Source organism: Loxodonta africana, chromosome 3, assembly GCF_030014295.1.
Source record: "Loxodonta africana isolate mLoxAfr1 chromosome 3, mLoxAfr1.hap2, whole genome shotgun sequence".
NCBI classification, from domain to species: Eukaryota; Metazoa; Chordata; class Mammalia; order Proboscidea; family Elephantidae; genus Loxodonta; species Loxodonta africana.
In genome coordinates, this window is record NC_087344.1 from 55,273,203 (window position 1) to 55,286,786 (window position 13,584).

The following is a 13,584-nucleotide window of genomic DNA, read 5'->3' on the forward strand; positions in this document are numbered from 1 at the left end:
GGCTCTGGGGGAAAATCCTTGTCTCTCACCTTCTCTTCCTGGAGTCCTCAGAGATCTCCATGTGGCATCAACCTTTCCCCACTTGTGCTTGCTTCTGTGCCTGGTCTCCTCTTTTGTATCTCAAAAATGATTGGCTTAAGGCAGACTCTACCCTGATATGGCCCCATTCACACAACAAGGAAAGCCTTATTCACAAACGGGATTACATCCACAGGTATAAACCAAAAACCAAACCTGTTGCCAGTGAGTCATTTCCAACTCATAGCAACCCTATAGGGCGGAGTAGAACTGCCTCATAGAGTTTCCAAGGAGCGCCTGGTAGATTCAAACTGCCGAACTTTTGGTTAGCAGCCGTAACACTTAACCGCTACACCACCAGGGTTTCCTGCACAGGTATAGGGGGTTAGAATTCACAACACATATTTTGGGGGGACATAATGCAGTCCATAACACGCCTTTCCTTACTTGCTGCCCTTCTTGTCTCTTGCAGGCTCTAAGGGCTGAGCAGCCAGCAGAATGCCCGGCCTGCTGAACCAGGACACAGGGGCAGCCCTGCCCCTCACCGCATCCCATGTCACCTCCTTTGTCAGTGGTTACGCCCTGGGCCTGACTGCCTCCCTCACCTATGGCAACCTGGAAGCTCAGCCCTTCCAGGGTAAGAACCCCTGTTGGGGCCTCCCCAGGGCCACCCCATCCTCCAGGTAGAATCCCTGTCCTGCCATTTATGGGCTGATTGACACTGTAATCTCTCTGAGTCTCAGTTTCCTTATCTGTAAAATGGGAATACCATTTCTGCCCTGCAGGCTTCAAAGTTAGTAACAAGAATGATCAGGATTTGGACTCAAACTTGAGCTCAGTCCCAGTCCTTCATTCCAGCCAGCTGCCCCAGCACTTTCTACCTATCACAAGGCATGCCCCTGTGTCAAATGGCCAGTCTATACCTTCTCCAGGGAGCCTCCCAGTAGGAGAGTAACCAAGATTTGGCCAAAGCCAAATGGCCTCCATTCTAGGTGTGTCTCTGCCACTAACATTGGGGAAAACACAGCCCTTCTCAAAATCAGGGTGCTTCTCCCTGCCTGTCCTGCCTGGGCCCATGGTGAGCAGATGAGGTAATACATGGGGACAGTGTGGACTGGCCAACAGCCTGCGAACATGAATCATCAGTGTGGGGCACTTAGGAAGGTGGATGGGCGTTTACCTGCAGAGTCGAGTGTAAATCAAACTTCTCTCTTTATATTCAAGAAGGGAGTTATAGGAAGCCCTTTTCAGGAGGGTGCTGGGCTCTGCGTGGAAGGATTACTTCTTACCACAGTGACAGAGCTCCTAACCCCTACGTTTCATATCTTTGGGACAACACTTCAGCCCACCCCAATGTTCTGAAACCATTTCAGTGCCCTGGGGGCCAACACTACCCAAAAAGAACTTGCAGGGAAACTTTCTTCCCCTCAGAAATCTTCTAGGCAGGGCAAATGGCCCTGTTGCTCTATTTGAGGAACACTAGGAAGACCCCAAAACCAAATGCCGTCGAGTCGATTCTGACTCATAGCGACCCTATAGGACAGAATAGAGCTGTCCCTTAAGGTTTACCAAGGAGCGCCTGGTGGTTTCGAACTGCTGACTTTTTGGTTAGTAGACATAGCTATTAACCACTATGCCACCAGGGTTTCCCCTAGGAAGACAGGCATTGGTAATTCAGTGGTAGAATTCTCGCCTTCCATGTGCGAAACCTGGGTTTGATTCCTGGCCGGTGCACCTCATGTGCAGTCACCACCCATCTGGAGGTTTGTGTGTTGCTATGATGCTGAACAGGCTTTGGCAGAGCTTTCAGACTAAGACGAACTAGGAAGAAAAGCCTGACGATCTATTTCCAAAAATCAGCCAGTGTAAGTCCCATGGATCATAGCAGTCTGAACCAGGCAGTGTTTTGTTTCCTTGTACATGGGGTCACCATGAGTTGGGAGCTGACTTGATGGCAGCTAATAACAACAGGGAGAGTGACTTAAAATAGGACCCACCTGGAAGCCCAGGGGATTAAATTACTGAACAACTTTGGGGCAGGCCTTTGACTTTCCACATGTAGACGTAACCAGTCCTCTCATTTTATAGGTGAGGAAACTGAGGCTCAGAGAAAGAGGAGGCCAGGATTTGTGAAGGGCTCACCCTGGGCCCAGCATTGTGCTGTCCCAGTGTTACTGGGTGGATTAAATGAGATAAAAACTTGCTACTCCAAGCATGGCCCCTGAGTCATTGGCATCACTTGGCAACTGATTAGAAATGCAGAGTCTCAGGCCCTGCCTGAGACTTACTAAATCAGAATCTGCAGATGATTCACGTGCACATTGAGGTTTGAGAAGCACTGAGATGTAAAAATATTTGGCACATGATATGGGGCACAGAGCTTACTAAATGGTGGCTGTCTTTCACTTCTCATGACAGCCCTGTGAGTGTGGTTTTATTATCCACATCTTACGGATGAACTTAGAGGCTTGAGAAGCAGAATGCCTTATCCAAGGTCACCCAGCTAGTAAACAAGGCAGGATCTGGATCACAGCCCTAGTCCCTTCCTCCAAAGCCCCAGCTCCTCATCATCCCAGGTGGCAAACTGATGGCCGTGGACCAAATCCACCGCATGGATATGTTTTATTAGGCCTGCACAAGAGGTCATAAAACCCAGGTTTCCAGTCGCTCTTGAAAAATCAGAAGGTCTGGCCACACTGAGCTCACACACCTGCAGAGTAAGTTCGCTGGAACTGGGGAGAAGCTGCTGATTCTCCATTTGCCCCAGTGCCCACATCGTACCTGCCGCTGCTATCACCCAACTGGCCCCAGAGCCATTCCAGGCCCTCTCTGGTAGTGTGAGCCATCCACCTGACAGGCCAAACACTCAGGTTCCTTCGCTCAGGGGTGGGGCATGCAGGGTGGGGCAGGGCACCCCATGATGTTGGCCCTGCTCTGGCAGGCCTCTTCGTGTACCCCCTGGATGAGTACACCACGGTGATAGGCTTTGAGGCAGTCATTGCTGAACGCATCGTGACAGTACAGATCAGAGACAAAGCCAAGCTGGAGAGCAGTCATGTCAACGCCACTCGTGTCCAAGCCCCAAAAGTCACAGGTAAGGAGGCCAAAAGGGGCCACAGTGAGGCCTGGCCTGGCTGGAGGCTGCCGGGGCTGGAGTGTCAGGCAAGGGCAGCCATGGGATAGTGTAGAGAGAGCACTGGAGTGGGAATCAGGAATCCTGAGACAGAATCCTGTGTGACCTTGGGCCAATAATTAACTTCTCCAAACCTCAATTTCATTGTCTTTATAACGCAGGCGGTCATTCCTGTTTTCACCTCACAAGTGTGTTGAGGATCAGAGGAAGCTCCAAAAGAGTTTTTCAGATACCCCAGCAGAGCAGAGGAGTGTACCATTTAAGCTCAGAGGCTGTGGAATGAGTCACATCAGGGTTTGACTCCCTACCCTGTTTCTTATAACGGGAGTGAGCTTGGATAGAAATTAGACCTCATCTGTAAAATGGAACTAATAATTATACCCACCTGATGACCAGTGGAAAGAATTCTTGCATAGCACTCATCACAGTCCCTGGCACAGAATAAGTACCCAAACAGTGACTGGTGATACCTGCTACTGAGGACAGTGAGGCTCAGAGAAGGTGAGTGGCTGACTCAAAGTCACACAGAATGTCAGTAGCAGAGCCAGGGCTTCAACCCAGAACACATATCATATGATACATGATTCTTACCTTTGGATCTGTGATCAAGGGCAAGTTTGTTCACCTGAGTGTTAAGATATTCAAGAATCTTTTAATGACCACTTTCCCTGTGTAAGGTCAAAGTTGTCCTCAAGTTGTTACAACTCCTCTCGGCCTGAAAGAATAGCTAGGATAACCATGATAGGAAGTAGAAAGTGGCTGTCCCAGAAGAGTCCTGGATAGTGTTAGAGGAGAGAGAAAGGGGGCCCCTGACTGGGGACCAGGGAGGTTTTCATGGAGGAGTTGGATGGAGAGATAAGACTGGCTAAGGAGGAATGAGGGAGCTGATCTTTCAGATAAAAGGAAAAAGTGTGAGTGAAAAATGGACCCCAAGGGTGGAGGGATGCTTGAATTTGGTTCTTGGGGGGAAGTAGAGTCCGCAGGATGGAGATGTGACCATCTGTTAGGTGTTTTGTGTGAGTTCATGTCTCCCACGTGCAGCAAGGTACAGCAGAAAGTACATAGGTCTGAATCAGGTCCATGTGGGTTCAGATCTGGTTCAACGACTTAGTTATTTGCTGAGTAACGTGGGCAAGTTGCACCCCTATGCTGAACCTCAGTTTTCCCATCAGTAAAAGGGGACTAGAGATAATATATGCATAGCCCCTGACACCAGGCCTGGCTCCTAGGAAACATTCTGCAAGAAGGGGCTCCCACTGCCCTTCATTCCTGCACACCGGGAAAGCTTGCTTTGGATGAGGATTTGGAGCGGATCCTGTTCGTGGTCAACCTGGGGACCATTGGCCCCATGGAGAACGTGGCCATCTTGGTGAGCACCTCCTCTGAGCTCCTGACACTGCCCAGCGGGGCTGTGCGGGTCCTGCTGCCAGCTGTCTGCGCCCCAACGGTGCCCCAGTTCTGCACCGAGTATGCCGGCCCCTCCACCCAACAGCCCCAAAGGTAAGGAACCCCTGCCCAGACAACGGCCAGCATCCCAGATGGGCAGCAGAGTCAGTCGGGTGAAGCCAGGGGTGTGCAGGGTTGGGGAGATAGAACGGTGAAAGGTGAGGCTTGGCCCCATAGTTGTCACCATCAGGGTAATAGCTGCTCCTCCTGCTCACTTTTTTAGAGCACTTAGCAATTCCCTTGACACACCCAGGTATTGGTATTGGCCAGAAGTTCTGGCGTTTGGGTAGCTTGGGATCAGAGTTTCCAGGATTTATTGTTTAATTTACAAAAGAGATATTTTCGGAGCACCTACACAGAGGGAATAAAATTATGGTTCCTGCCCTTTTGGAACTTGGTGGGAGAGATTATTATCCAACTAATAGCACAACTAATATGTAACTAATTGTTTACATACTTGTGTGCATAATTAATTATGGGAGAAATGCAATGAAGAAGAAGTTCATGGATCTAAGAGTATAAAAAGGGTCCAGGGGCAGGCAAGGCTTCTCTAAGGATGTGATGTTTCAGCTGAGACCTCACCGATGAGGCTGTAGGCACAGAGAGGAGCATTCCCACAGGCAAGAACGGCAGGGGCAAAGGCTGTCAGGTAGCAAGGATCAGAGAGGAACTGAAGCATGGTGTCTTAGGCTGGGTTCTCTAGAGAAGCAAAATCAGTAAAGCATATAAATACATACATCTGCCGTTGCTGTCAAGTCAATTTCGACTCATAGCAACCCTATAGGACAGAGTAGAATTGCCCCATAGGGTTTCCAAGGAGCACCTGGTAGATTCAAACTGCAGGCCTTTTTTGGTTAGAAGCCGTAGCTTTTAGCCACTACGCCCCCAAAGTTTCCAAATACATATATAGAAAGATTTACATCAAAGAAATAGCTCATGCAGTTGTAGAGGCTGGAATGTCCCAAGTCTGTAGGTCAGGATAGAGGCTTCTTCTGATTCACGTAGCTGCAGAGGCTGGTGAATCCAAGATCAGCTGATCAGAGAGCAGGGTTTGCTCACGGGCTGTGAAGATCAAGGAATCCCAAGATCAGCAGGCAAGACCACAGGTAAACAGTTAGCTCAAGACCCGAGAACTGGAGGTCAGATGAACAGAAGCCAGCTGCAGGATCCAGAGCGAGCAAACGCCCACGAGCCTTGCCAGAAGGTCCACTTATATTCAATGCAGCTCACATGCCCAAGGAAACTCCCCTTTCAACTGATTGGCTACTCACAGCAGATCCCATCATGGAGGTGATCACATTATATCAAATCTCAACATGGAAGGGATCACAATATCAAACAACTGCCAAACCACAGAGAATCATGGCCCAGCCAAGTTGACACACAACCTTAACCATCACACTTGGGTAGTATGAGATGAGGCTGCAGGATTCTCAGGAGGGCAAACTATTATGTGGATGAGGACACAGGAAGGGAGCCAATTAAACAGCCAGTTAAAACCCAGGCTGAGCTACAGGAAGGGAAGAGCAACTCAGGACAGAGACCAAGGCAAGCCCAATACCAGGACGGTTTTTCTGTTTTCCCCGGTGGGGGTAGAAGGAAAAGGCACCTACAGCTAAGATAAGGGCTCCTCCCTTTTCCCAGCCAAGCCTGAGGGCAGAAGAAGATGAGGGTGTTTCCACCACTAGGAGAGAGGATGCCATTTTTTAAGTAGCTTGCTGCCTACAGAAGATGTCTATTGAAGTCTTATGTTTTATCATTGAAGTCATATAAATTTTAAAATCTATTTCACAGCATCTTAGTGCCATTTCCACTGTAAAAATAACGCTTTAAATTGATTACCAGTTAAGCTACTTAACTCCCCTCACCCCAACTCTCACCGCAAATCTTTGAGCCAAGTCAATCTCTAGGAAGTTGTGCCATATATATCCTGTAGTTCCATGCACTCCTGGTAGGGCTCTGGGGATGGCTGGGAGCATGTGCCCACTGGGATGAAGAGCCAGACACATAGAGGACAGTGTCGGCAAACTCCTGGACTTCACCCATTAAAGTAGTGGCCTCAGGCTAAGCCTGAGGTGGAAGGGGCAATGCAGGCTGCCACTGGGGTCAGCATGGAGGGGACTCCTCAGTCACCCCACAAATAGTAGTTAAATACCTACTATGTGCCAGGCAGAAGGAAGCCCAGGTGGCACAGTGGTTAAGAGCTCAGCTGCTAACCGAAAGGTTGGCAGTTCAGATCCACCAGCCACTCCTGCGGGAAACCCTATGGGGCAGCTCTACTCTGTCCTAAGGGGTCGCTATGAGTTGGAATTGACTCAACAACAACGAGTTTGATTTTTGTGCCAGGCATCCTTCTGGGTGCTGGGAATACAGCGGTGAACAAGACAAAGTCCCTGCCCTCGTGGGATTGACATTCGAATGGTGTGATACAGACAATAAAGAAACAAACCCATGAACATGTAACAGGTTAGGTGATAAGTTCTGCGAAGGTAAGTGCTACAGGGGATCAAGGGGGACGAAGTGGAGGAGGTGCTATTTTAGACAGGGATTAGGCAACATTTGAGGCCTGGCCTGAATGAAAGGAGCAAGCCATGGAAATATCTGGAAGAAGGCATTCTGGACAGAGGGAGCAGTATGTGCAAAGGCCCTGAGGGAGCAGCAGGCTTGATATATTTGAGGAACAGCAGGAGGGCTAGTATGGCAGAGTGAATGAGAGAGGGGAGGAGAGAGGTTACAGAGCTGGTGGTGGGGAGGGGAGTCAGATCACGTAGGGCCTTAAAGGCTGGGGTGAGGACACTTGTAGGCACGACAGAGAAGTTGGTGGCACAAACCAGTCTCGGATCAGGGAATACCAACCTGTGTATCGTCTTTACAAGTGCTACTGTTGATGCCAAGCCTTGTGCATTTAAGAGTCAAAGCCTAACAGAGCTGGGGACATTCAGGACCTGAGTGCATCAGGGAACAAGAGTTTCGGCAGGGCCCGATGCCCCTGGGCTGGCTCTGATAAGCTCATTCTGGACCATGCTGGCAGGCAGAGTCGATAAAGATGCTTTCCATCAAATGCCTGTGAACATCAAGGTTGCTCGGGTAGAGAAACACATGGAAAAATAAACAGATAATACCAAATGTTAGTGAAGACATGGGGAGAAGGAAACTCTTGTTCACTGCCAGTTGAAGTAGAAACTGAGACAGGCAACTGCAAAGCAGTCTGGCATTACCCACTGTGTGCCCTTTGACTGAGTGATCCCAGAGCTATTCTTTCCTAAGTCCAAAGGGGACATGGACAAGGATATTTACGGTGGTTTTTTTGTGGTTACAGGAGGTGAAGGTAGCCTAGCTGTCTATCACCAGGGGAGGAATTAAGTACATTGTGATGGATACCTCCAAACAACACCAAAGGAATTTGGTTTACAGACAGCCACAGGAGCAGAGCATAAAAACAGCACTAGGCAAAAAAATGAAAAGAAATTGAAGGAGATTCATAATAAATGCAACTTGTCCATTTAAAACACCATCACACCCAAAGGCCACCATGTATTTTGCAAGGATAGGTGGAGCCCCTGGGCAACACAGTTAAACGCTGACTACTAGCTGAAAGGTTGGCCGTTTGAACCCACCCAGAGGCACCTTGGAAGATAGGCCTGGAGATCTACTTCGAAATCAACTCAATGGCAACTAACAACAACAACGTGCATATCGAAGGACACCTAGCAAAGACATTAGAAGGGGATGTGTATGTAGCGGAGGCAGAAGGAGCAGGATCAGAGATAGAGGGGGTATAACGAAGAAAAGGTGCTAAGGAACTCAGGAACTCAGCATGTGACAGACACTTTGCTAGGCACAAGCTCATGTTGTACTCAAGGCAACTGCATAAGTTTTATCCCCGTTTAATGGATGACAAAACCAAGGCATAGAAGAAAAGTGACTCGTCCAAGGGCTTGCAGCTCACAGAAGCAGCATGATATAGTAGAGCAGACAGACAAGGATTCCAGTTCTGCCAAGTCCTAGTTGTGTGAGCCTAGTCACCTCACCTTGCTGAGCCTCAGTTTCCCCATGTGGAGAATGGGGCCATGATGTCTTCCTCTGAGAGTCATCATGAGAATGACATGAGTTAATGTATGTGGAGCACTATGCACAGTCCCAGTCCATCATGGATGCTCCAGAGAAATACCTGGGCCTCAGCCTGGGGGCAGGTGGGAGTGTGAGAGTAAGGGTCTGGGGGTAGGAGGAAGCTCCTCAGCCCCCTTAGTGGGCTTGGCTGCAGAATTGCCAGGGCTGCCTGGGACCCACTATCACCTCCTCCTTTTCTCATTCTGGCCTCTTCTCTGTGCCCTAGCTGCTCACCTTCTCTTTCTCTCCACCCCCTTCCCAGCAAAGACAGGCATTGCTTCAGGGCTCGGGCCCTAGACTCCTGGAACAAGCTGGGCCTGGAGAATCTTCTGGACACTGAGGTCTCCAATCCCATGGAGTACGAGTTCAGCTTCCAGCTGGAGATCCATGGGCCATGCCTGCTGGCAGGTGAGAGGGAGCTGCCCAGCCCAGGGCAGGTGCTGCGAAGAAGTCTTGAGGTCCCAGGGTGGGGAGGACTTCAGGCTGAAAGCTGCCAGGGGAGAGAGAGGAAGGAGAGAGCAAGGGGAGCCAACTGGCCCAGACAGAGGACAACCTGAAGCAGAGAGAGCTTCAGAATACCCACTTTCTATTTTCCCAACAGCAGCCCACAGATGAGCCCTCAGAGGGACATTTTTCAAGGCCTCTATCCTTGACGGCACTGGGTTTGGTTTTTTTTTTTTTTTTTTTCATCCCCACCCCAGTGTTTCTTGGGGAAATTTCCATCAAGGAATGGGCTGTTCCTAGACCTCTACTGGAGACGATAGCCCTAAAGCTACTTCCTGGTTCTCCCCTTGTCTAAATATCGGAAGCACCTAGGGAGACTTCAAAACACTAATGCCCAGACTCTACTCCAAGATTCCAATGAAATAGTCTAGGGTGTGTCTTGGATACTGGAATATTTAAAAGCTCGCCAGGTGATTCGAATGTGCAGCCAGGGTTGAGAACCTTCGCTCCGATGGTTCTCCTCCCCAACCCACTCAGGGTTTTAAAAGGGGGCTAGAATTGTGGCTTCTTGTTAGTGTTTTCGTAGAGCAGCATTACATTCCAATGCAAGACACCATCAAAAACACAACCCCAACTGAGTGTTGAGCTCTTTCTATTTGCTTGGTAGCATGCCGGGTACTTTATGTGCCCCATTAGGAAGCAACTGCTTTGACTCCTATTGGATCCTGAGGTCAGGTTGGGAAGGGCCATTAGATACCATCTATCTAAGCCCACATTTTGCAGGTGGGTAAACTGAGGCCCAGAGAGTGGAGGAGACCTATCCATGGTCACATAGCAGGTTAGGAACCTATAATGGGGATGGAGTACAACTCTTTTCTGGCCTGGGTCTCAATGTCTGCTACCAAATCCCCACCTCTCCTGGGAATCCTGAGTCTATTCTCAACCTTCTGTGCCACTCAGGGGTGGAGAGTCCCACCCATGAGATTCGTGCTGACGCCGCCCCATCTGCCCACTCAGCCAAGAGCATCATCATCACCTTGGCCAACAAGCACACCTTCGACCGGCCCGTGGAGATCCTCATCCACCCCAGTGGTAAGGGACACCATGTGAGGCTCCTGGGGTGCCTGGGGGAGGGCAGAGGTGCTGACCCTGTGGGGAACAGAACATGTGACTCATTGCCCAGCAGCTGGTCAGGACAAGGAACTGCTGGAGTGGAGACCAGTTATTTGCCTCCTGGCTCTAGCTGGTGGAATTGAGTGTCTCTTGCTCTGATTCTAGCTCCAAAGGCCCCGAGGTCTTGTCCACCCACTGGGGCACTTGCTTCCCTGGGGAAGCTGAGCAGAGGATCTTCAAAACCCCGAGTGCAATGAGACCCTGTGCCCTCAGTGAGCAGCTCTTTCATCTCTTTCCAAGAATTCACAGAACATCAGGACCTAAAAAAGATCATTTAGTTCAGCCCCCTCCCATTTTACAGGTGGGCAAACTGAGGCCTGGAGATGGGCAGTGAGCCACGCCAGCTAAGGAGTCTTCCTATGGCCCCAGACTGCTTTAGGCAGCCACAAATGACACCCCCTCTTTCAGTTGGGAGTCCCACCTCCGGGAAGATCCTGACATAAACCAAGGCCTCTGCATCTCCTCCCACCACGACAACGCTGAGTGTTGGTCTCCTCATCTTTGCAGAGCCCCACATGCCACATGTCCTGATGGAGAAAGGGGACATGACCCTGGGAGAGTTTGACCAACACTTGAAGGGAAGAACAGATTTCATTAGAGGGACCAAGAAGGACAACAGTGCAGAGCGAAAGGTGAGGGTGACAAAAGCAGGGAGTTGATGGTGGCGGGGCTGGTGGCACTAGGGAATGAGTCTCCACTGAATCTGGAGGAGGCTGAGACTGAGGCGGGGGAGAGGGCTTTCCTGAAGTCACACAACAAGCTGGTGGCAGATCCTGGACCAGACGTATTTCTTGTCCGTGTTTCTCTTCAGTGGACTGGGACACTGTGAGGCACACGGAGAATGGACTTCCCAATGCAGCAATCCCTGGGCTCTGTCTGCCTGCCTTTTGCCAGGTCCCCTTTCCCTAGACCCGCCTTCAACTCCTTCTAAGGTGCCTATTGTTGGTGGGCGCTGTTAAGTTGGCCCTTTACTCACAGCAACCCCATGCACAACAGAATAAAATGCCGTCTGGCCCTGCACCATCCCCATGATCAGCTGGGGATCAGACTATAGTGATCCATAGAGTTTTCATTGACTGGTTTTTAGAAATAGATCACCAGATCTTTCTTCCTACTCTGGAAGCTCCACTGAACCTGTTCAGCATCATAGCAATACACAAACCACCACTGACAAACAGGTGCTAGCTGCACTTGAGGTCCATGACTGGGAATCGAACCTGGGTCTCCTACATGGAAGGCAAGAATTCTACCCCTAAACCACCAATGACCCTCCAAAGTGCCTCAGCCAGGCAGAATTCAAGGCTAGTGGTAGAAATAACCTTGACCTTCTACAGGTTACTCCAGCCCTAAGGACCCTATAGCTGGGTGCCCTCCCAGCTTCATCTTTACCTCCTGAGCTTCCCTTTTCCCACCTTCTAAGTGAGTTTCTTGCTCTTCCAACCTCTGTGACCCTTGCTCACTATTATGTAAAGAATAAAGGCAAAGCAGAGAAAGGCTGAGAAAGATCCTTTCCCTCTGCACTTCCTCCCCATCCCATGGTGCTGAGGGATAAAAAGGCCCTGGGGTGGGGTGGGGTGGGGACGGGAGAGACAGCCGCAAAGTGCACTCAACAACCCCCTCCTGCTCATGGCCCTGCATGCCATGCCAGGTCCTGAATGCCAAGATGGGTTTAAGAATGATGGCACTCTTCTTTATATTGGCCCCTTTTTTTAGATGAGAACACTAAGGCCTGGTGCCCAAAATTAAATGATGAGCTGAAAGAAGGGGAGGATTGTTCTTTTGTGTTTTGGACTTGGTGACAATGAGGCTAAGGAATTAGAATAGGCCATGTGGTGTGGTAGCAGTTAAGTTGGGTTTACAGCACCTCCCATCCCCTGCTGGCCCAGCTGGTGGAGGGGGATGGTGCGCTGGGAAGTGGGCAGGAAATAATAGATGGCTGGTTGCTCATGTCACCCCCGTATTAGAGCCCCCACTGGAAACACCTGCCCTCCCAGAGGTGGTCACTCACCCAGGTGAGTCAGCTGGTAGAAGAGGCTGGAACAAAGCTCACAGAGTGGGGGGTGACAATGCCAGGGGTGCCACCGGACTTTGACAACTGCAGTGTGTGGGCAAGGGGGGAGCACAACGGGTCTCCCAGGCCTGGGGCGGGTTGCTCTGCCTGCCAAGTCTTAAATCAATTAGCTCTGGGACCGCTGAAGCAAATGAGAATTAATTTGCCACCTTGGGTTGCTTATGCAAATGGCCTGAATTCTCATGAGCTCCAGGGATGACAGTGATCAACCCGCAGCTGTGGAGAAGTGATGAGTTTATTGTAATTGGATAATGGCAGCTCAAGAGGAGATATTAGAGGAGCCAGGGTACCCGCCGGCCCCTTTGAGAGGCGAAATCTGGTTCCCAGAGGTGGCTCCTCTCCCTGGCAGATGGAGCTGCTGCTGCCCCAGGTTCTCTATCCAAAGAGCCAGGCTGGGCAGTGGCCTGTGGCAAAAGGGCTGGCTCCATGGGGGAGGAAGACAGGGGCAGGTTGGGGACATCCAGAAGGTGAACAATCAATCAGGAGAAGTGGGTGGGGCAAGCTGTCAAAAACTGTGATTCAGCAAAGACAGGGCCAATGACACGGGGGAAAATACCATGTACAAGAGACAGAGATGGAGAGACAAAGAGAGACAGCAAGACCAGAAAACCCACAAAGATCCACACACAGGGTCAGTGACCAACAAAAAGACCCACACAGATTCATTTCCTCATTTAATCAGTCAACAAACACCAAATGCCTAATAGATGCCAGGCTCTGTTCTAGGCATTGGGGTTACGACACAGAAAATGATGCACTCCTTGTCCTCATGGAGCTTACAGTCTAGAATGGGGAGACAGACAAGAAGTAAACGAATGAGCAAGATCATTTGGGAGAGTGATGAGGACCATGAAAAAGTAAAGCAGTGTGATAGGATAATGAGCGATAGGAACAGGGTGCCCTCTAGCCAGGTGGAAAGCCTGTCTGAGAATGAGACCTGGCAGATGGCAAAGAGCCACCATACAAAGAGTGAGCACCAAGTACAATATGTACAAAGACATAGAAGCAGAGTAATGGAGACCTATTAGGGAAACAATGAAGGCCTCCGTGGCTGAGACATAGGGAACAGGTGAGCAGAGATGAGGCGGACAGGTAGGCAGGGGTCAGGCCATGTAGGGCGTTGTAAATCATGGTGCACAGCATGAGTGGAAGCTTAAGCAGAAAACCACAAGAAAAATTATTCTGGCTG

General features: G+C 50.1%; 1 protein-coding gene across 1 annotated transcript in view; it reads left to right on the plus strand.

Annotated features, from left to right (window-relative positions):
• Window positions 1-226: 226 nt before the first annotated feature.
• VWA5B1 (von Willebrand factor A domain containing 5B1) overlaps window positions 227-13,584 on the plus strand; it is a 51,777-nt gene continuing 38,419 nt past the window's right edge. Inside the window, exons 1-6 of the mRNA XM_010593042.3 lie at window positions 227-655; window positions 2,960-3,112; window positions 4,381-4,651; window positions 8,970-9,115; window positions 10,112-10,243; window positions 10,832-10,956. Coding sequence (XP_010591344.1) covers window positions 517-655; window positions 2,960-3,112; window positions 4,381-4,651; window positions 8,970-9,115; window positions 10,112-10,243; window positions 10,832-10,956 — 966 coding nt within the window. The 5' untranslated portion in view covers window positions 227-516. The remainder of the gene's footprint in view (window positions 656-2,959; window positions 3,113-4,380; window positions 4,652-8,969; window positions 9,116-10,111; window positions 10,244-10,831; window positions 10,957-13,584) is intronic.